The 24,066-nt window shown below is 42.7% G+C and overlaps 1 protein-coding gene across 5 annotated transcripts in view; it reads left to right on the forward strand.

Moving 5' to 3' along the window:
• PLCB1 (phospholipase C beta 1) overlaps window positions 1-24,066 on the forward strand; it is a 746,723-nt gene that overhangs the window by 556,230 nt on the left and 166,427 nt on the right. For all 5 annotated transcript variants that reach the window (XR_012644898.1, XM_074989347.1, XM_074989348.1 and 2 more), the window contains exons 10-11: window positions 5,133-5,279; window positions 18,700-18,857. Coding sequence is in view for 4 of the 5 variants with exons in the window: in XM_074989347.1 (XP_074845448.1) it covers window positions 5,133-5,279; window positions 18,700-18,857 (305 nt within the window). In the remaining variant the exon portion in view is untranslated. The remainder of the gene's footprint in view (window positions 1-5,132; window positions 5,280-18,699; window positions 18,858-24,066) is intronic.

The following is a 24,066-nucleotide window of genomic DNA, read 5'->3' on the forward strand; positions in this document are numbered from 1 at the left end:
GACTCTATAGTGACTTTCTGCATCAGAGTGAGGTGTTAGGCTGTGAGTGGTGGAAAACTCAGATGAAATGTCAATAGCCTGTGCTACTGATTTGGACTCAGAAGGGATTGCGTCCCATTGATCACAAATCTTTTGAATGTTTTTAGAAGTCATTCAGTGTTCTCCCACTCAACATGTAATGTAGCATTGCTTGCTTCAATTACAAGATCAGTTTCATGGGTCATATTTAGCAGCTTCATCCACATAGATGACATTAAAATTCATTCAAATTTGGATGCATACTTCTGAATTGACTTAAGCTGTGTGAGCTGATGCTGGGAGAGTAGGAGATTAAAGCTCACTTAAAGCCTTTCTCACAGAGTCCAAATGCTGTGCAACTGGTTTAGTGTCATCAGTTCGTCGTCGTCGTCATCATGCTGTGAAGGGAAACGGCAGATGCTGCTTCAGAATTTCCCACTTTTGAGGACTGCTGCTGAAGACACTGTGCAACTGCAGGATTGTTCCAAAGTATGTGATTGTGTCCTTGCACAATTCAGTGCAATCAAACCCAACAAGATTTAGTGTATGGTTGCCACCACTGGGGAAAATACAGTTTGGATTTTGCTCCAGAAGGACTGTTTGTACTCCATTTTATTCCCAGCCATATTGGATCCAGCCATCCAGAGACAACAGCCTCTGTGATTCGAATGGACAGCTCCATGCAGCTAATATGAAAAGATGGCTAAAGGAGGCTCAGATAAACCAGGTTCTACCTTTTTTTCCCCACAAAATGGAGAAACTAAAGATTATCTGTAAAAAATAGAAATCCCACGTTTTTCCACAGCAGAAAGATTTCTAGGTTATGAGGCACAAAGGCATAAGCCACTGTGTGCAGGAGCAAGATATTTATGACACGTTCTGTCAGTAAATCCAGCTGCCACATCATATGAAGTGTGGTTTATGTATATTTAATTTTTAAATAAGTACTACTAAGGGAGGTCAAAATCTCATCAGTGACCAGCCATCTTCTCAAATACATCATTAATTTCAGTGAAGCATCTGTTTTCTCTGTTTGTGGACAAAAGAAAAGTTATGAACTAGGCTGGCTTTTGCACTATTTGTGCACAAAAATAACAGTACTGATTAAATTTATCAATAAATAAGTTTTAAGACAAATCATAATTGACCATTCAGCAGAAACAGGTTTCGCTTAAGATGAAAATTGGTGCTCTATTAGGATGTACTTAAGGAGAAAAGCTGCTGTGCCTTAGGACAGCGTTGGTGGGAGGAAGACAGCATGCAGACTTCCACCACCCACAAGGATGCAACTCACCATACCAGATAACAGCTGATCTTTGTAGGGAGAGCTTGAAGGTTAACCCAGAGCCAAAGGTTAGCCATATGTAACTACTATAAAAAAGCAAGGCAACTAAAGGAAAACTCAGACTGAATTGCTTTTACTAGAAAGGTCCCAGTACTGGGAGATCTGGAAAGACTGGAGTAAGGTTCCCAAAGGAGAAAAGACTTTGGAAGAGAAGAAGCTCTGAAAACACCCTAGCAGGTCTCAGGAGAGGCCCACCCTGTCTCAGGAGGGTGTTAACTCTGCAGGAAACTTTCACAGAATGATATTAACTCTCCCTTTATGTCACTGGAGCTCAAGTCGGGGGAGGCTTTCCACTGACTTTGATAGGTTTGGAATCAGGCCCAAACTCAGCTCCATGGTACCTGAACTAGCTAGGTCCTTGGGCCAAGCCCTCAGATTGCCTGCTGAAGCAGCAGCCTCGAAACCTGAGAAAGCTTGCCTGATTATTTTTGCCTCAACTGTGAAAAGAAAAAAGCATTTAGGCTTCAGTCTATTGGTGATTGATTTTCTCCGTGTCAAAGCAACCCAGGAACCCCAGACGTTTGTAGCCAGATTCCTGTGTTCAAGCTGTGGATGAGCTTGGTTTTCCCTTTCAGCCTTCTTACGTTTGTCATGAGAATGCATGTTGATTGTGCTATTTTGTATTCTCACTGCACTCCATGTCACAGAAATAGATTGATTTGGTGCTTCTGAAAACAAGGCATCAGAATTTCAGTCTGTTAGACGCTTTATATGCCTTGGTTCATTGTTAATGTCCTGCTCTCTAATCTCAACCAAATCCTGATGTCCATGCTCAGACTTAAAATAACTACTTTATGCAGACAGACAGCACATTTTCACCTGATGATCCCAGAGGACTTGTCAAAGGTGAGAGGCTGGGGTGCTATTTCCTTTGCACAGGTCAGGTTGCTGAAGGCATAGAGTTTGTGCCTGTGCTATGGTCACAGACAGCCGCGACTTGTGTGGGGATTCCAGCGGCATCAACCACATTGCCCTCCCCTACCCTGTCCCCTGATCCACCAGTGCTCCAACCCCCTTCCTGGCCATGCACTCCCCTCCTGCTTCTGCTCACCTCCAAGAAGCTCATGTGCTCTCTTCCCACCCCTGCCCACCTCCAAGAAGCTCATGCTCATGTGCTCTCAGGCTGCCGCACTCCAGGGAAGGGTCAGAACTGGCCTGCATGTACCAGAAGTGATGCTAGGGGGTGCATTTGACTCCCCTGGACACCCCGCCCCCCTGCATCGACTCTGATCATGGCATTTGAGTATATCTGTTCTTGCACTTGATTGACAAAACTTAAAAACAAAAAACAAAGAAGAAAAGAAAAAGAAAATCGGAATGCTGTTTTTTTTTTTTAGCAGGCGTTCTGCCCTGCTGACAAAGCAAAGCTCACCGTGTAAGTGGTGGGAGTATTTTGTCACCACACGTGCCAGCAAGCAGTATTTCCACATGCTGACTTCTAGCAACAGCACTGTGTCAACACTACCTTGTTGCTAAAAGCTGTGTAGTGTAAACATGCCCTTAGACAGTGGACAGTAATTTTCACTATGCAAATTGCATATCCTATTTAGATTCAGTTTGGAAATAGGCTGTTTTGGGATTTGATGCTGTCTATACACCACCAAATTTCGAAATACTGGGCTGTTTCGTGGCATCCTTTATTCCTCCCACAACAAAGGTAGAGGGATGCCGAAATAGCACACCTGTTATTTTGAAAAATATTTTGGAATATCAGGTGTGTTTCCTAGGTGCAGAGTTACTACTATGGGATATTTGAAGTATCCTGAAATAGCTCTGCAGTGTAAATATAGCCTGAGAGAATTAGGAACTGAGCCCAGACCTCCCACTTCCTAACCCCATAGAAAGTCTGCTAGCTCCTGCCATTAGACATAGTACAGGCTTCTTTGGAGAGGCCAATTAAACCACGTCTTCTTCCAGCTTGGAACCTGGCCTTGTTAGGAGAAATTATCATTATCCGGGTGTGTGGAGGGAAACTAGATGAAAGCAATCAGAAAAAAAGGGGAGGGGGAAATGCTGAAAGGAAATGTTATGCCGTTGCATGTGGCAGATACAGCAGGGATGAGCAAACTTTTTATGTTGGGCCTCCACTTTTTGTCCCTGTAGTTAGCAGGAGCCCAACAGACATTTTCGTTATCTTCATACGAAAAAAGGAGAAAAACCCCTTTCAGTGTGTGTAAGAAAGTAAGCCTGTAGAATGCAAAAACTTTGTGCATCAGTGTATAAACGTGAATACACAGACATAAAAACAATAACATACTTCAACATGTTCAATGAGATGGATGAGCCCGAGACCCAGCAGCCAATTGTGCGGCACGCCCCCCTTACAGAATTTCACATCCCCCTGCGGGGGCACGTGCCTCCTTTCGCTCACCCCTGAGTAGGTCAAAACCTAGTGGTATAAAGCTCCAATTCAGGCTACGTGTAAGTAGGCACTGCTTCACTGATGTCAGTGGTGTAGGTCCCATTTGTGCTTAGGCTGAACATGGTCCTGTAATTTCAAAGGAATGTTGAAATGTCATTAGTGCTAGTAAGTAAAATAATTATGAAACAGAATATTAACTCATTGACTTGCTAAGGAAGTTAGCTTGTCTGAGCTGAGATATACATACTGGAAACATACTGACTTACTTGACTTAAACTCTTGCATTCCAAGTGGAGCATAGGTCATCTACGAATCTCCTCCACTTCACTCTGTCTCAAGACAAAACTTCTAGCTGATTCCAGGAGTGCCCACTGACAGAACAGGATTTATCAGCTTGGTTGATTTACATCTGTGGTCTTTTACACCCAAATTGCCCCAGAAGTGCTTTTTACTCTATCCTTATTCAGGCATATTCCCAGTCAGTGCAAAGAACTGAATGCAAACTGAGTTAAGACCCCAGGAACTGACTCTCAATGGAGGATGGAGGAACAATTAGAACGCTAACAAAAAAAGCAAAAGAAATGGCAAAGTAGTACAATGGAATTTTGTTGCTTGGCTTTCATTGCACTGAAGGGAATTAAATCAAAAGTGTGGCAGAACAGTCCCTCTAAGGCTACAGTTACACTAATGAGTTTTGCTGACAAAAACCTTGGTTTTGTCGACAAAACTGGTAGAACATCTACACACAAAAATGTGTTTTGCCGACAGTTCGTCGATAAAGCTGAATACTTTTGCCACCAGCTCTGTGCCTCTCAGCCATGAGGCATAACACTGCTGTTGACAGATTTTGTAGACAAAAAAGCTATGCGACTGCCTTCTCTTGACAGACAGGGCATCCAGAACAATGGGCAGCCCTGCCTGCTGTGCTTCCAGGTGCCTGTTTTGCTGAGAGAGCGACCAGGCAATCTGTCTGCTCTGTTGACACAGCGGAGCACTCTCCCAATTGGCTTTTGTGTGTGGCCACACTCTGTTGACAGAAGTTTTGTTGAGACATCTCTCCCAACAGCGACTTCTGTCAACAGAGCGCTGTAGTATAACCGTAGCCTAAGGTAATATCCTCCTAATTTTCAAAGCAATAATGGATTAGCCAATCTAATGCCTTTAACATCAATTCATGTCATGTGTGTAGATCCCTACATGGACTTCTGAGAGCTAAAGGGTAATAATAAAATCACTACAATAAATTGTATAGATCTGGGCCATATTCAAAACTAGTCCAATGTGTTTGTAACATGGTCTTTCTCATATGAAATATTCTGTATGTGGGTTAAATGAAAAAATACATATGTCCCAAGGATTACTTGTTTAGAATTAATGTGTGATTCTCCCAAATTTGTGCTTTCCCAGGACAGATATCAGTGGAGGGATTTATGCGATACCTGAGTGGAGAGGAGAATGGCGTTGTTCCCCCAGAGAAACTGGATTTGAATGAAGATATGTCTCAGCCATTGTCTCACTATTTCATCAATTCTTCACACAATACCTACCTCACAGGTACAGTATGGGGAAGGTCTGATTTCTTATTTTACAGCCTGAATATATAGTGTATTTGGAGCCACACTGGGTGGACACAAGCCACTCATTTGTAAATGATCTCACACTATTACTGTTTCTAAAAATTGATTTTTATTCTGCTCCACAGAGATGTTGTCTTATTATTCCTTTTAATATTGACTATCCTTTGTAAATTACATGGATCAGTGAGTGCCTGATCCAAACCCTTTGAAGTTATTGAAAAGTCCCTGTTCGCTTAAACAAGCTCTGGAAGAGGCCTTTAATTTGGAAAAGAAATGGTTCATGATCTAGTGTCCAAGATGGTATCTCATTACGATTAGTGATAAGTGAACTAGGATGGCAAAATCATTACGATGAGAACCTCCCTCCACCTACTTTGTTCTCCCCTCTTTCCTGAAACTGACTGAACCATTTGTAAGATCCAACCTCAAACTAAATTTGCTTTGAGAGCTTAGAGAGATCTGGAGTCACTCATGAGTCTCTTGCCATGCTGCCTCTTTCTTTTTCAGAAGGAGAGATCAGGTCAGCTAACTGCCTTAAGCGCCTATGTTCTTTGATAATGCAACCCCATTCTCAGAAATGCTAACCAGCCAGAAGCTCCCGTGACATCAGTGTTCTCTCAAATCTTTTTGCATCCATGGGTGAAATAAATTTTGTTATGTGCACCAAGGCAGGTGTGTATGTGCACCACAGATAGAAAGACATTGGCCACTGGGTGTGGCTGTGGGCACTCTGCTAATCAGCTGACCAGCATTTGAAGCTCTCCTGGCAGCGCTGCCCTAGTTTTCAGCTTACAGAGAACACTGCGCAACATACAGTAAACTCTTTCCTAATGGGACCTGGAGGTTGCCAGATATTCAAAGATTCTGGATCATAGAGAGGTGCTCCTAGCAATGCATGACACTAAAGAAAAACAAGTTTAGATATTAAGAAAAACAAAACTGTGTGCAGAATACTTTATTTGTCAACAACAGTGACACTATGCACTCTCAACTTCCACTGTATTGGCTGTATTTATTTGCATATACTTTCACTAGACTGTACTTAATGGAAAATGTAACTAAAATTTACTTATGGTTAAAATGACAGTTATTTGAGAGTTCTGGATGATAGAATGGGTGATAGAATGCCAGATTTGAAAGAGTTTACTGGAGTCAAATTAAGGGCCTGAACGATGTTATTTATGCACCAAAATCAGTGGGGCTTCAAAACACTCAAGACTGCAAGATCAGATCATTACCCTGATAAAGATTTAGCAGCCTAACTTTTGATTCTAGTTTTTGTATATTCTTGGCCAAAGGGTTTATCTCCATGGGGGAAAAAATGTGAAAATTACCATTTCAGAATTTTTTCCTGTATTACATAAAAATGAAGCATTTTTTCTTTAAGCTCATTTGCCTTAGGAATTTTGTTTGTTACATTTGATTTTATGTTATCATCATTGTATTAGACCACAAAGCAGTGAGACATTGCTTAGTAAAAATCCGGTTCATATAATTGACTTATGGTCTTTTTAACATTCCTGATTTAACAGATATACCTTAGTCCTGCACAATGCCAGTCAGCACTAATCCAAATACAGGAATTCATGAAGAAGCCCAGTCTAAACAGGACAAGTGGTTTGTTCACTGGGATCTGTTACATGTATAATACTACGGCTGTTGTGTAATTAATGAACTGTCAGTAGTTCCTTTAGACGTACACACTTCAGAGTTATGTACCTTGGTTGTAAAACATTTTAAAATTTGTCAGGCTCTGCTCTGTTAGGAACAGCTTTGTTTGTACAAAATGGGAAGACAATCAGACTGGCTGCTTAAAAGTTATGATTCTAATATATAGAAATTTATGAGGCTTGGAGGACGTCGAGCATTCTCAATGGAAAAAATCTTTGTTTTTTATGGTGATACTTTTTAGGCCCATTGTCTGTAAAATTGACTGGGTCCTGATGGCGCAAAGAAGAATCTTCTTAGGTAGAATGCTGCAGCATTGCAAAGAATTCCTGATCCATTGAAGCTGTCACTCCAATAGTAAAGGTGATGTCTGAGGAGCTGTAAAGTTGTGGCAAGTCTATCACATAGGCCCTTGGAGTCAGGAGGCAGGACAAGGCCAAATTCTGCTTTCATTTATGTCAGTGTAAATTTGCAGTCCTGCCCTTTATTTCAGTGGAGTCACTATATATTTTCATAGATTCGGTTCAGAACATAATGAAGCCCTAAAGGTCTAAATTAAAAGCTACCAACCAAATGGACAACTAACTAACAACTGAGAGGAGCCAGGAAATACAAAATCAAGGATGAAACTTTGGCAGAAATCCAAATGTTCTAGTCAGATATTGTAAATACCTCAGCAGAGTAAATAGCCTTACATTATACACCTTAATATCTTAGCCGGAAGAAGTGAGTTACTGATTACATTTCAAACTTGTCTTGCTTTTTTTCAAGTTTAAGTCAGACCGAATGCGAAAAAATGTCCTACCAAATTGCACCTGCTGCTTTCTTAACTTGCATTTTGGGATAGGTTCAGAAGCTAATCTAAGAAATCTTAGAATAATGGACTCAAGAAGTCTTCTAGTCCAGTCCCCTGCATTCAAAGCAGGACTAAGGGTATGTCCACTCTTACCAGAAGATTGACTCCTTCAAGGTTGATCTTCCGGGGTGGGATTTAGCATACCTAATGAGTATGTGCTAAATTGAACCATCAGGGCTCTACAGTCGGCCCAGGTACTTGTTATTGTCACAAGGAGTAAGGGAGGACAGGGGTGTGTGTCAGGGGTTTGGTTCCGCACCCAAAAAAGTCAGGGCCTCAGATGGAAGGGGCCGGGCAGGGACAGATACCCTTGAATGCAGACAGAAACTTGGAAAATCCCCTCAGCGCCATGCAGAGCATCCGGAACAGCGCTTCAGAACTCCAGTAGCAATTCAAAGGGGCCCGGGACTTAAGCCAATGTTGTTGCCACAGTAACAACGGCATCATCCACAAGCCCTGGGCCCCTTTAAATCACCAGGCCCCGGGGCAGTTATTCCTTTCACCCTCCCATACTCTTCCCTCTGCAGGCCTGAGGCCATCCCAGCAAGTGTTATTCTCATTTGCTCTTACACAGCGCCAATGACAGAGATTCCACAACGTCTCTAGGCAATGTTTTCCAGGCATTAATTATCCCGACAGGAAGTTTTCCCTGGTGTTCAGCCTAAACCATCCTTGCTGCAATTTAAAGCCTGTTGCTTCTTGTCTTATCCTAAGAGGTTAAGGAGAATAATTTTCTCCCTCCTCCATGTAACAACCTCTTAGGCACTCAAACTGTTATCGTGGCCTTTCTCAGTCTTCTCCAGAATACACAAAGTCCATTTTTTCAGTCTTCTTCCTTAGGTCATGTTTTCTATATGTAACCCCAGAGGCACAGAAAGCACTGATAAGGAAGAGTGAAGTCTGTGCTCTACAGCCTTGGCTGAGAGCCACCTGGCCTTTAGCTTATGTGGTAGAGTGCAGGGCTTTAGTCCCGAAGGTCATAGAATCATAGAACACTAGGACTGGAAGGGACCTCGAGAGGCCATCAAGTCCAGCCCCCTGCCCCAATGGCAGGACCAAGTACTATCTAAACCATCCCTGATAGACATCTATCTAGCCTGTTCTTAAATATCTCCAGCGATGGAGATTCCACAAACTCCCTTGGCAATTTATTCCACTGTTTGACCGCCCTGACAGTTAGGAACTTCTTCCTAATGTCCAGCCTAAACCTCCCTTGCTGCAGTTTAAGGCCATTGCCTCTTGTTCTAGCCTCAGAGGCCAACAAGAACAAGTTTTCTCCTTCCTCCTTGTGACTCCCTTTTAGATACCTGAAAACTGCTATCATGTCTCCCCTCAATCTTCTCTGTTCCAAACTAAACAAGCCCAATTCTTTCAACCTTTTTTCATAGGTCACATTCTCTAGACCTTTATATAGTTTCATTCCCTCCTGCTGATAATCCGGGTCCTCTTGCCTTATACATTCCTTTAATTTTTTTTCTCTTCTCTGAACTCTCTCAAATTCTTCCACATCCAAAATATAGTGTCCAGAACTGACAATACTCCCGTTGAGGCCTAAGCCACAAGTAATAGAGCAGAAGCATTATTTCTCATATCTTGGGGTTACAGCTACACTTCCTAGTAGATCGACACATGGCAGGCAATCTTCCAGGGTTTGATTCAGCATCCTAGAGAGGCCATGCTAAGTCAAAGCCCATTAGGGCTCCATCGACAACCCTGGTACTCCTTGTTGTCATGAGGTGTAAGGAAAGTCAACAGGAAGGTTTCACCTGTTGACCTCTCACTGTGGGGATGGCAGAAAAAATTGATTGTCTGGTACATCAAGTCCAGCAATGCAATTCACGTAGCTGAAGTTTTTCCTGGTAGCGTAGTCCTGGCCTCACTTATAGCAATCTCAGAATGATGTTTGCTTTTTGGCAACAGTGTTACACTATTGACTCAAATGTAGCCATCAGTGCTAAATAACATATCATTTGTGGGTCGGTATAATTAAAATACTGTTACAGTACAAGAGAAAAACGTTGTAATTTTAAGCACAAGAATACAAAACCATGCTGAGAGCATTTTAAATTTTTGTATCCAAAATGCGTGCCCCATTTCTTTGTGCATGCCTTGCACTCAGATAATCTCAGACAGCTGGCCTAGAATGGGATTTAATCATTAGATTATATAGATGCATTACAAAAGCTGACAGCCATAGATTGTATTTTCATGTTAGACCAGATACAGTGGTGTTTCTGTTTTCATTCATTCAGTAGACCCTTCATTCAGTTGAACGTGTAAACAAATGCTACCAGATTGTTATCTTATTTGATGAATGTTGAAGGGGTTAAAGGCTTGGAAAGTTGGAAACAAAAGCTTTCGGAGCATCTGTGTACTCATTTCAGAAGTGCAAATGGCAGTAGCAGCCAATCATGTAATAATTATTAAGGAAGTAGGGAAACCATTCGGTCTAGCAATCCATCTTTATGATGGTTACAGTTATTGCCCTACTGATTATCAATCCTTTTGTTAGTTTTTAAGCTAAGAAAACAACATTCCGAAAGAAACATAGTTACAGAGAAACGTGTACAGCCTGACTGTATTTTTAATTCTCATAACCATTTTTCTAGCCTTTAGTAGAAACACTTGGCAGTACATCAAGTCCTGATTATTTATTTAGAAGTATTATTGCTTTTATTTTCCCCTAAGGAAATGCAACAGTTAAGAACAAAAGTAAAATCCACCCGAACAGGAGTAATTTCCATTCATTTGAACATGTCTTAAAGAAATCGCATCCTTGTGGCAAAACATTTCTTTCCCCACTGATATTTTTAAAATATCCTGCAGACATTAATTGGCAATCCTGTTTTGTGAGGGATTGCTTCCCAGACTTGCCTCAGGTTACTGCTGTTGTCACTGTAGGGTGTGATACTGCAGCAGCTCTCCCTGCTGGACTGGAAGCCAAAAAATAATGATCATTAACTTTCTGGATGTATTTTACCATCTGCTGTTTTGCCTTTTAAGGAGGAAAGCCCAGCACAGGGTGTAGAGTTCCTCAGTTTTGTGCTGTGTGTAGACAGACTCCTACCTTTGGTTCACTTCCATTTTCTCCTCCATTCCCCTAGGCCACTGAGCATCTCCTGTGCAGAATACTAGGCAATATTGCTCTGATACCAGTTAATTTTCTTCTTCTGTGTTACTACCATACCCCTTGCCTGCATCACCCATCTGCTTTCCTGCTTTAAGTCCTGAGCCCACCACAAGGTCACATTACAGAGAAGAACATCTAGAGAAGAGCAACAAAATGATTAAAGGTCTAGAAAACATGACCTAGGAGGGAAGATTGAAATAATTGTGTTTGTTTAGTCTAGAAAAGAGAAGACTGAGAGGGGATGTGATAACACCTTTTTAGTATCTAAAAGATTGTTACAAGGAGGAAGGAGGATTTTGCGGGTTTTTTTTTTGTTTTGTTTTTTCCTCCGAGGATCAGACAAGAATCAATGGGCTTAAATTGCAGCAAGGAAGGTTTAGGTTGGACATTAGGAAAAACTTCCTAATCACGGTGGAATAAATTGCTTAGAGAGGTTGTGGAATATCCATCACTGATATATTTAAGAGCAGATTAGACAGACACCTCTTGGGTGTTTCTTAAACTATGTTCCATGGAACATTGGTGCACAATTGCAGCTATGCTGTGGCAGCACAGCAACTAGCAACAATGAGATGTGCACGTATATATTTTTGGAATTTAAAACCAGATACGATGTTACTTCTTCATTACTCTGATACCTGATTGAATTACTTCATTTTGGGTTTGCCGTATATGTTGCAGTTTGGTTGTTTGTTTTGTTTTGGTCTGAGAGCAATTATTTTTTAAGAAATTTTTCACAGGTGTTCCTCATTAAAAAATAATTGTTAGATGTTCCATGGTCTCAAAATGTTTAAGAAACACTGGTCTAGACGGTGCTTGGTCTAGCCATGAGTGCAGGGGACTGGACTCGATTTCTTGAGGTTCCTTCCAGTTCTAGTAGTCTATGAAGCTATGATTACTTATTTGCAACCTTCAACACTTCCCTAAAACCTGACCACACCACCCACTGCCCACCTCTCCCCTTGAACAGGAATGGTTCTTGCTAGCTTTTCCAAGTGGAGTAGACACTCACAGCTTCTGGGTTACCAAGGAGTTTCAAGGGTGAAAAGTTAATTACAGGTGGGGAAAAAAGTCAAAAAAAAAACCCCAACACTTTGATGTTCCATCTTCACAATTTCAAGAAATATCAATGTGCTGTTGAGGAACGAGAGGTGTCTGATCACCCACTGCAGTCAATATGGTACCACACCACTGCTGAATAGGGGCCTTACGCTCCCTCCCCTCTGAAGGTGACATTGACCAGTCTGCATGACTGGTTACTGGTCTACATGGACCATTGGTCTGGTCTAGCATGGCAGTTCATACATTCTTACTTCCAAATATAAAACACCCTCCTCTGAACTCTCCTGCTCCTTCACTTGTCACTACCTGAGTGGGCCATGGAGGCCAAACTTTGAGGCCATGTATATACTGCAGTTAAACACCTACATCTGGTTTGTAGGCTCACACGTCTTGGGCTGCAGGGCTGTAAAATTGCAGTACAGACCCTTAAGAGTCCCAAAGCTTGGGCTCCCAAATGAATCTGAATGGCTGCACCATAGTTTGCCAGCCCTGCAAGCCCAAATCAACTGAGACAGATCAATCCTGGGAATCTAATTGACAGGTAGACACACCCTCAGTTCCAGAGGACAAAAAGTTTAGGCTAGCTTAAAATCAGCTGATATTAATAGTGTTGGAGGATGTCTGCTGCACCTAGCCACAGAGATGAACATGCACAGCAAAAAGTAGCCTGTGGGTAGGCTAGGAATACAGGATGCAGAGAGCCAAAATAAGTAGGGCCAAATTAAAAGGCAGGTAAAAAAAATCCACATTTTAATCGCCATTCCTCACTGCTTTGTTTCCTTTTATTTGTGTCCTGCGAGGATAATTCACTGTTGCTTAGAAGTGAGTTATAAACATTTTCTATGCCGCTCCTTGTTGCTGTTTTGGAATTTCCTAGGCTTGGGTATATCCTTTCAAGTAGTGCTCAGAAGCCTACGGGTTATAGAGCTTTAAAATGAAAGGGATGTCCTCAAGCTGCTGGTTTAAGGACTATAAAACACCATTGAATTAAACTGGTACCGTACGTTATGCTGAATGGAGTTCCCTGGGGCAAATACATCTGGACTGTCAACCCTGATCCCCTAGGCCACACTGTGCTAGTCCCCTGGACTCTATAACCATATGCCATGACATGTTTCCCCACGTAGTCCCTTAAAAAACTAACCAGCACACAAACTAATGCAACACAGCACCAAGCAAGTGTTTAGTCAGACCCCAAAGGGTGAAATTCTGCCACATTGAAGTCAGTGGGATTCTTGTGAATGACTTTAACAAAGTCAGGATTACGCTCTGGAAAATGTGCAGTCAGCAGTGTGTGTTATTAGAAGCAGCTGCTGCACGCAGCATGTGTTTGAAGTGGTACTAAGGAGAACGTCTGAATACATGCTCCCCTCTCCTGCCCCAAGCCAGTCTGCCTTGCACAGGAAGGATGAATCGGGGTCTCACACCAGACTTGCTCTGACCCCACCCCTAGAGAGGCAAAGGTGAGTTCAGGCTTTTGTCCTATATACTGTAGGACACTTCAGTTGTTTCTTTAAATCATTGAAAATCCAATTTGAACTAACTTTGGCAGTCTGACAGCTCAGGCATATCAGAGCTTGATGCTGGATGTTTTACACATTGATATTAAACTTACTACTGAGTAAATATAAATTAGAATGAGGTGGCACTGTAGCAGAACTATAACAGAAGTAAGCTATAGCTTAAGGATACACCCAACAGGCCATGTGGTGGAAAAATATGTCTATTACATGTCTTACACACATGGAGCAGGCAAGTACACAGAGTTGTAGTAGCCCAACTTTGAAAATTGGGCTCTCAAGCTTGATCTACACTAGGCAGGTAGGTCAATTACAGATATGCAATTCTAGCTAGAGCAATGGCATCGCTAGAATTGACTGATCTGCAATCGACTTACCTGGCCATTCATGCAGAGAGAGGTTGACAGGATTCTCTACCAGGCATGCTAAATCGAACTCTGGATGATCGACCCTGGCCGGGTCAATCTTCCCCAGAGTGTGGACATACCCTGACTAAGGCTATGTCTACATTAGCCCAAAACTTCGAAATGGCCATGCAAATGGGCATTTTGAAGTTTACTAATGAAGCACTGAAATACATATTCAGCACCTCATTAGAATACTGGCAACTGCGGCACTTCAAAATTGACGCAGCTCACCACCGCACGGATTGTCCAGATGGGGCTCTGTTTCAAAAGGACCCCAGGAACTTTGAAATCCCCTTATTCCTATCTGCTGTTTGGAATAAGGGGATTTCGAAGTTGCCGGGGTCCTTTCGAAAAGGAGCCCCGTCTGGAAGAGCTGTGAGGTGGTGAGCCATGTCAATTTCAAAGTGCCGCAGCTGCTGGCATTCTAATGCTGGCACTGAATATGTATTTCAGTGTTTCATTAGTAAACTTCAAAATGGCCATTTGCATGGCCATTTCGAAGTTTTGGGCTAATGTAGATATAGCTTTAGTCAGGGTATGTCCACACTCTGGGGAAGATTGACCGGTCAGGGTCGATCATCCAGAGTTCGATTTGGCATGCCTGGTAGAGAATCCTGTCAACCTCTCTCTGCATGAATGGCCAGGTAAGTCGATTGCAGATCAGTCAATTCTAGCGATGCCATTGCTCTAGCTAGAATTGCATGTCTGCAATTGACTTACCTGCCTAGTGTAGATAAAGCTTGAGATCTGCTGTTGACAGATGACAGATGCTTGAGATCTGCTGTTAGGAATAAGGGGATTTCAAAGTTACCGGGGTCCTTTCGAAAAGGAGCCCCATCTGGACGAGCCACATCAATTTCAAAGTGCTGCAGCTGCTGGCATTGTAATGAGGTGCTGAATATGTATTTCAGCGCTTCATTAGTAAACTTCAAATGTCCATTTGCATGGCCATTTTGAAGTTTTGGGCTAGTGTAGACACAGCCTTAATGTTTTGGCTAATTGTGTTGTTTGCAGGGAGAATGGGTAATTGTAAGTGCAGGGATTTGGAGATAATAGACCCACTCCCTGACTGCCAAAACAGCTGTGACGAATGAGTTATTACTACATTGGGCTCGAAATCAATGGGGTTTCCCTGTCCAGGTTGAGTCTAGCTCACTGGGAGGTGCTGCTTTCAACTGGGTGTCTTTTTTCTAAAATATATGCCCTAGGGTTTATTTTGGCAGAGCGCTGTGCTGTGGGCTATCCAGGAGTTCAGATTAGCTGAGTATAACAAACTCATCTAGCCTGAGAATCTGGGACTCCTCAGCTGGTGTAAATCAAAATAGCTCCATTGACGTTAACAGGACAATGCCAGGAGGATCTGGTCCTGTGTTTCCTGGGAAATTCAGGTTTTGTCAAAAAATATGCTCCTCCTTATTCCATATAATTCAGTGGTGGTTAGAGTACTAATGTGCTGAAGCAGTTACGGTTTATGTTGAAGAAAGGAACTCTAGTTTTCAGTATACTGATGCACCGTAATAGCATGTAAAAGCCCTACTGCAGGCTTTACCGCTATTGCTTCTATAACAGGTTGAACTTCTTTAGTCCCACACTCTCTCGTCTGGCAACATCCATAATCTGGCATGATTTTAGCTAGCTGGACTACCACTTATTGTGGGGCTGGCCAAGTTTCCTGCAGTCACATCAAGTTTGTTTACAGCTGCTGGTCCTGGCTCTCAGTGTTCTGTGCTCTTATTTAGCTGTAATTTACCTCTAAATGTCTTCTAAGTCTATGTCTACAGTACCTAGGGAAACAACGAGAAGTCCCGTGATGCCTTATAGACTAACAGATATATTGGCACGTAAGCTTTTGTGGGCAAACACCCACTTCATCAGATGCATGTCATTGAGGGTGAAACCTGGGAGCATCCAGATTCCCAAGGCATCCTGTCGACAGTAAATCAACAGATCACGGCTCTTGTGTCAACAGTCTAAGACCACTCCCCATGAGGCATAACACCTCTGTCAACACAGATCTGTCAGCAGAAAGCCAGTCTGGATGTTCCAGGTAGCCATCTGTCTGCTGTGCTTCTGATTGGCAGTTTGTTGAGAGAGCAGCTGGGCAGTCCATCTTCCGTCTGTCGACGGCGCAGATCACTTTTTCTATCCCCTTGGCAGTTAGGCTGCAGTCTGTCCACAGATATTTTCCGACAAAAACATCTTTTGAGAAATTGCTGTAATCTAGACACAGCCTAAAAGCGCATCAAGCAGTGGAAGGGATGGTAATGCTTCTGGACAATACTGACCTCCTGTGGTCCAGCAAATTCTCTCGTTCAGCACCAGTTGGGTCCCAAGTGTGTCGGACTAAAGAGGTTCAACCTGTAGTGGATGTTATAATTTATCTGCAGGAGAGATGATTTGGAATAGATGCAGAATCTAGTGCCATCCATTGAATAAAGAATATAAGTTAAAACAGTTGGGGCTTGTGTACACTTTCCCCCAACTTCAAAGGGGGCATGGTAATCAGCGTGATGGGAGGTTACTAATGAAGTGCTGCTGTGAATATGCAGCACTTCATTAAGCTAATTCTCCCCCGTGGCAACTTTGAAGTGTCAGACTTCGCAGTGCCGGCATGTGTGTAGCTGGGGCACTTCAAAGTGCGCAGGGCTAAACGCATGCCGGCGCTTTGAAGTTTGATACTTCAAAGTTGCCGCGGGGGAGAACTAGCCTAATGAAGTGTTGCATATTCACTGCAGCACTTCATTAATTATCTCCCATCACTCTGATTACCATGCCCCCTTCGAAGTTAGCCTTAGAGTATTTCTTTTTATTTCCTGTGTTTTGAAAAATCAGTTATCAGAAGCATTAAAAAAATTAATATCATTTTTGCACGCTGATTGACAGTCTTGCTGAGGACTGAGTATTCTTGGGCTGTGGACAACCTCTCACAGCCACCCTTCCAAAGAGAGTTAAATCATGTTAGCAGGACAACTTGAATAAGTGTCAGATGGCAGCAATGCACAATATGATTTAGTTAGAAACTTTCGAGATCAAGGATTTCACACATTCATAATGTTTGGTGCAAACCAATAGATGATGGACAATAGTCTCCTTAGAAATACAGTAGCATTAATCAAAATTCAGAGTGCTTTGAAGGAAAATAAAGGTGACATAAAGGAAAATATCTTTAAATACATACTGCTTTTCAGGAACCGAGGACTGAAACATTTAGAGCTGATTATTCAAAAACAGACACTTGAGAAGCAGACACAAAATGTGTACATTGCAGCAAACAAAATATATGCTTGTGCAAATGAGGCATTCTGCAGGGGGATTGGATAAATGTGTACCATAGACGGTGTGATTGTGTGCACTGTGTATGTTGGTAAGCAAGAATTCTGTCTCCTTCTGAAAACCTATGGTACAGAATCAAAGGGGAGAACACTTAAAGAAAACTGGAAAGAGATGTGAAGGGGACAGAGGGAGAGAATAATGGAGAGGCAGGGAGAAAGAATTAGAAGGAGCCAAGTTCCCAAGTTCATATAAACACGAGGTGCCTTTAACTTACATGCCTCACACCGTCTAATGTATGTATCTTCACAACGACCCCAAGAGGTAAGACAATACTATACCCATTTTACAAATAGGAAAATGCTGGGTAAAGAGATTATATGACTTGCCCAAGGTAACGAGAGAAGTCTGTGGCACAGCAGGGCATTAAACTCAGATTGTCCCTGTTTGAGGCTGATATCTGACCCACTGGACCATTCTTCCATTATCCTTTGTCTTCCATTGCAGAACCTTGACACTGCCATTACAGAGCCGAGCCCATTGTAAAGATGGACTTCGTCAGTGCTGGAAGCCCAGAACATTTCATAAACACACACAAAATTATTTAAATGGGAGGGGAAAAAAATCTTCCAATGTCTCCAGGGTTGAGGAAAAGCTGGTGGAATTTTTTTTTTAACTTACAATATGTCAGTATTCCAAGCAGGTAATATAACTAAATTCATAATACATAGTTCTGCAACACCTCAGGGCGTTTAACTAACCAAATAGCCATGATGAGTAATATGGTAAGTATTGATTTGGGAGCTACTGTTGATCCATTAATGACTGTACAGCTGATGATTTTCTCTTGCACTAAACTGTATTGTATGTAATAACAAACAGAGACCCACTGTCCCAGTTTTGTGTCGTAGCCTTGTTACCTAATGTGGCTTGTTGGAAGTGTAACACGTAATTCAGAACTGAGATTTTTAAAAGAGCTCTTTATGAATGAGGAATTCAGGCTAACTTGGGGATCTTAGCAATTGCTTTTGAAGACAGTGGTGACATGGAGCTTTCTAAAACCTTTTTCATGAAGGCTTTCAGTTATCATAGAAAATCTTGCCAATATTAAAGATGCATGTTTATTAGTCATTTTAAAAATGCAAACGTTTAAAATATAGGAGACGTACATGTCTGTCCGTCTGTCTTTCTGTCTGCACAGGGTTTGATTGTGGTCTCCTGGTGGTTTTAAGTCAGGGCAACTCTATTGCCTTCAGTGAAGTTAGTCCTGATTTACACCATTGTTTGTCAATAAAAACAGAGCCAGGGGCATAGTATTTTCTTGTATTAAGTCATTCTCATTTAGGTCTCTTGCTCTTTAGCTGTCTTTGACAGCTCGCCTGTCACCAGAGGGCGAATGATGTTGTTAGCACTCATTATTATTAGATTACCCCAGCAGCTCAGAATAAATCCCCTTTTTGCCTGTCCTTGTTATGTTGTTGCAGCTGGACAGCTGGCTGGTAACTCCTCAGTAGAGATGTATCGCCAAGTGCTCTTGTCAGGCTGCCGCTGTGTGGAGTTGGACTGTTGGAAGGGACGAACAGCAGAGGAAGAGCCTGTCATTACACATGGATTCACCATGACAACGGAAATATCCTTCAAGGTATCATGAGGCAAGATGGTATCCCTTTATCTGGGGTAGTTTCTTGCATGTAAAATGTGTCCCAGCAGTTGGCAGAGTGAAGCACCTTCATACACCAAAGGTGTAAGGAAAGAGAAATGTGGAGGTGGGGGCAAAGAGGTGTTTTCAGATGAGGGCCAAAAACAGAGGGAGAATCAGTGAAACTGGGAGACAGAGGGAGAAAGTTTCAGGAGTCCAGAGCTGCAAGAGGAGGATCGTGAGTGGAGAGATACTGCATCAGGGCAGAAGAGAGGCCTGCACTTGGTGAGGCAGGAGACAGAAATGTACAGAGACCCTGTCAGGTTTTATAAACGAAGAGGGCAGGTGTGAAGGGAACCTTGAGGTAAACGTGGAGCCAGTGGCATTTTCTAAGGGCAGAGGGGATATGGCCATGTTTCTTAGTGAAGATGAGTGGGGGAATCCTGCACAGGATTGACTCTAGAGAGCTGGAACTGAACAAAAAGGACTCCAAGAAGAAGAAGACCTGAAAGAGTCTTTTTTTTTTTATTTTGACAGTGAAGGATTTTGACAGTGAAGGGGACAAAGCTACAATTCTCCCTTTCTTCTCTGTCTGGTAGGACTGTGAACTCCCTGCCAAGTTTGCTGACATGGGTTCTCTCTCCTTTCCCTGGTTACTCATTCCTTTTCCCATTCAGGTCTGACTATTAGCACTAAGGCCACAGAAAGGCCTGGAGGGAGAACAGCCATGTGGCATCCCCTTGAGGGACAAAAGAGGCAGGAATGCACAAAGGTAGTGGCTGAGGGCCTCTTCTCCTGCAGACATTCGAAAGCTGCCCAAACCCCTGGGATTTTCAGTGACGCTTGAGATGCTGATCGCATGATTCCCTGGAGCAGTCTCATGCCCACAACTTGGGAATCAGCAGTTTAAAAAAAAGTGCAGGAGCTAAGAAAGCAGCAGTAAAATAACTGTCAATAAATTAATAGTGAAGCTGTACATTCCAAGAAGCAGACCCTGTCCCTAACCCTAACCCTAACCCGAACACACACACACACACACACACACACAGGTGGAGAGAGATGAACAGTGTCAGTGAGTCATGGGCATTTGTCATAAGAAATTAAAAAGTTTGTAATAATGGGTTGGACCTTCTTGTGAAGACATCTGGTATTTGGGGTGGAGGAGCTGAAGCATAGCAAGTATGATCAACAGTGTGTGCATGTGTATGTGTGTGTTTGTGTGTGAGAGAGAGGGAGAGAGAGAGAATTACTAGGCTTCTGAACTTCATCTGCGTTTTGTCATCAGTATTAAGTATTAGTCCACAGCAGTCATGTTGTTGCCTAAAATGCCATCTTCCTTTCTTTCTAAAGTGTGTATTGGATCTTAGGTGCCTTGCCTCCAGCACTAAATGTTAGTTAACCGTAATAGTACATTGTCTAAAATGCTAGGTAAAGGCAGTCATTTAGAGTTCTGACAGGCACACCTTCTGAAAGAAATACCTCCTGAAGTAGTAACAGAGAGGAAGCCGTGCTAGTCTATACACTATCAAAACAAAAAGCAGTCAAGTAGCACTTTAAAGACTAGCAAAATAGTTTATTAGGTGAGCTTTTGTGGGACAGACCCACTTCTTCAGACCATAGCCAGACCAGAACAGACTCAATATTTAAGACACAGAGAACCAAAAACAGTAAGCAAGGAGGACAAATCGGAAAAAGATAATCAAGGTGAGCAAATCAGAGAGTGGAGGGGTGGGGGGGGAAGATCAAGAATTAGATTGAGTTAAGTATGCAGACGAGTTCCTATAGTGACTCAGAAAGTTCACATCACGATTTAAACCATGTGTTAATGTTCCGAATTTGAATATAAATGTCAATTCGTCCACTTCCCTTTCTACAAAGGAGCGATAATTTCTTTTCAGTAACATTCTGTCAATGACCTCAAGGTATGTGTGTTACTGAAAAGAAATTATCGCTCCTTTGTAGAAAGGGAAGTGGACGAATTGACATTTATATTCAAATTCGGAACATTAACACATGGTTTAAATCGTGATGTGAACTTTCTGAGTCACTATAGGAACTCGTCTGCATACTTAACTCAATCTAATTCTTGATCTTCCCCCCCCACCCCTCCACTCTCTGATTTGCTCACCTTGATTATCTTTTTCCGATTTGTCCTCCTTGCTTACTGTTTTTGGTTCTCTGTGTCTTAAATATTGAGTCTGTTCTGGTCTGGCTATGGTCTGAAGAAGTGGGTCTGTCCCACAAAAGCTCACCTAATAAACTATTTTGCTAGTCTTTAAAGTGCTACTTGACTGCTTTTTGTTTTGCTCCTGAGGTGCCTTCTTTTCTATGGAAATTCATTTCTAGGCTTATTAATATGCAGAACACATTTGGGGAAATACCCTCCTTCTGTGCTGTATCTGTGGCCAGCTTTTACAGATTTTGTGTCCATTGTTTTCACTGTGAGGCACAAGTGTCTTTTTGTCTTGGCAGTCATTCACTTAAAAAATATATAAGCAGCACAACAGCCAAGTACTGACATTTCACTTGAACTGCACTATACCTCTGTTTTTTTCACTCATTTTCTTCTAGCTCTGTGATGATAGATTTAGTCATAGGAAATTGTAAAATACCGACCTGGGCACTCTTAGCTTTAACTCTTCCATTTCACAGTTGAGAAAGCAGTTGATGCTGATGTGCACAGTTTGGTTTCTGAAAGCCATTTCATTAGAGTTGTTTCAGCCTCTCCTCAGACATGTACAAAAGCATAAACCATAATCTGTCTGATGGATTAACTCATACGCAAGAATTGGGCCCAGGAGATTTCAGAGCCCAGTTCATGTCGTACTAGCATCTGAAGTGGGAGGGAGGATAATTTGAATATAATCAAAACCTTTCAATCACCCCAGTGCAAAAGTACCTTTTGCATTTATTTATTCCTCCCCACTTCTCTTTATGTCTCCAAAGCGTATGCTGACTGATGTAGAATGAATGAAGCAATACAGATGCAACACCTCCAAGGCTTGTGAACAAATTCTGAACAATCATTGGCTCTGGCTGTTGGGTGCTAAGTCATTGAGCAGTTCATGGTTTCGGTGTGGCTGTCCTGGGCAATGCCATTTGCTCATCCTGTCTGTTTTCACTGACATAAATAGATTTTCCAAAGTGTAGAGACAAAAAAGGACTATGAACTCCCCAGGAATCAACCTCCTTTGTTTGTTTGTTTTTCATTTCCTCTCATAACCTGGAGTAATTTGCGAGGCTTCTGTCTGCTGCAGATTGGGAGCAACTGCTGATGTATGGCCTTGTAATAAAATCAGATTCCTTAAAATCAGGAGTTGTTTTTTATAAGCATACATGATTTGTGTATACTTTGGAGCATCCTTTCAATACGTCATAGTCTTGCTGCAACGAAACCTTGATCTGAGCATCATTTCTACACTGTCCGAAGTGATTCTGTATCAGAGCTGTTGTTAGGCTTTCTGGGAACCTACATAGTACTATTAAACTGGTGCCTCTGTGCTGCCCCCAAGCAGGCCACAGGAGTTGGTCGCTGGGAGGTTTCTTAAAGATGTGATTTAACAGTCTTCAACAACACATTAATGAAATATTTTACAGCACATTTTAAACTCGTGTCCTGTGGACTTAACAAAGTAAATGCAGAAACTGACAGCACATAACTGGTGTTGACAAATGCCTGTTGAATGGCTTCAGTAGCACTTGAATGGCTTTCTCACAGGTTCAATGTTCTGCTACTAGGTCTGGCAGTTTTTCACTTTTAGGTGAACTAGATCCTCTCTGGACAAAGCCAAGCCACAGAACAGGGAGAAGCAAAGCCACAGAACAGGGATAGGAAGAGATGGGTGGGTGGATATTAAGAACCATTGGTGCTCCAGATATTTGTGTTCCCTACATAGCTGCATATTCTGAGCATTGGTAAGGCAGTCCTTATCTGTATATAAATTTGAAGATGCCGATAGGCAAGAGTTTGCAAGGAGACCCCTTGCTTCATTGACCTCAGCTACGTCGACACTAGCCCCTTCCTTTTGGAAGGGGCATGGTAATGAGCAAGTTGGGAAGATGCTAATGAGGTGCTGCAGTGAATATGCAGCGCCTCATTAGCATAATGGCAGCCACATGCAATTCGAAAGCACCGTTTTGGAATTGCATGCTGCCTGTGTAGACAGGGGCCTTTTGAAAGGACCCCCCCAGACTTCAAAAGCCCCTTCTTCCTATTAGGCTTTAGAAAGAAGGGCCTTTTGTGTTCAGGGGGCCCTTTCAAAAGGCCCCCATCTACATGGGAGGTACACAACTTGAAAATGGCACTTTCAACTCACACTCAGCCACCATTATGTTAATGAGGTGCTGCATATTCATGGCAGCGCCTCATTAGCATCTTCTCAACTTGCTCATTACCATGCCCCTTCCTAAAGGAAGGGGGCTAGTGTAGACATAACCCTCATGTTTGTATCTCACATCTACAGAATCAGCCAGTCCTAGCAGGATGTCCAAGCTTTTTCCCTACTTCATTTTCTCCCCTTTCATTCAATATTTTCATTCCATCTCAGGAGTTGCAGGGGCAGCAGAGAAAGACGTTTCATATGACTATACAAAACTGTCCATAACAGGAGCAAAGCTCTTCTTCCGAGGGCACAGTGGGGTGCTTAGCTTTCATAAGCTACGTCTACACGTGAAGCCTACATCAAAGTAGCTTATTTCGATGTAGCGACATCGAAATAGGCTATTTCGATGAATAACGTCTACACGTCCTCCAGGGCTGGCAACGTCGACGTTCAACATCGACGTTGCGCAGCACCACATCAAAATAGGCGCTGCGAGGGAACGTCTACACACCAAAGTAGCACACATCGAAATAAGGGTGCCAGGCACAGCTGCAGACAAGGTCACAAGGCGGACTCAACAGCAAGCCACTCCCTTAAAGGGCCCCTCCCAGACACAGTTGCACCAAACAACACAAGATCCACAGAGCCGACAACTGGTTGCAGACCCTGTGCATGCAGCATGGATCCCCAGCTGCCACAGCAGCAGCCAGAAGCCCTGGGCTAAGGGCTGCTGCACACGGTGACCATAGAGCCCCGCAGGGGCTAGAGAGAGCGTCTCTCAACCCCTCAGCTGATGGCCACCATGGCAGACCCCGCTATTTCGATGTTGCGGGACGCGGATCGTCTACACGTGCCCTACTTCGACGTTCAACTTCGAAGTAGGGCGCTAT

Source organism: Carettochelys insculpta, chromosome 3 (genome assembly GCF_033958435.1).
Source record: "Carettochelys insculpta isolate YL-2023 chromosome 3, ASM3395843v1, whole genome shotgun sequence".
In the NCBI taxonomy this organism is placed as follows: Eukaryota; Metazoa; Chordata; order Testudines; family Carettochelyidae; genus Carettochelys; species Carettochelys insculpta.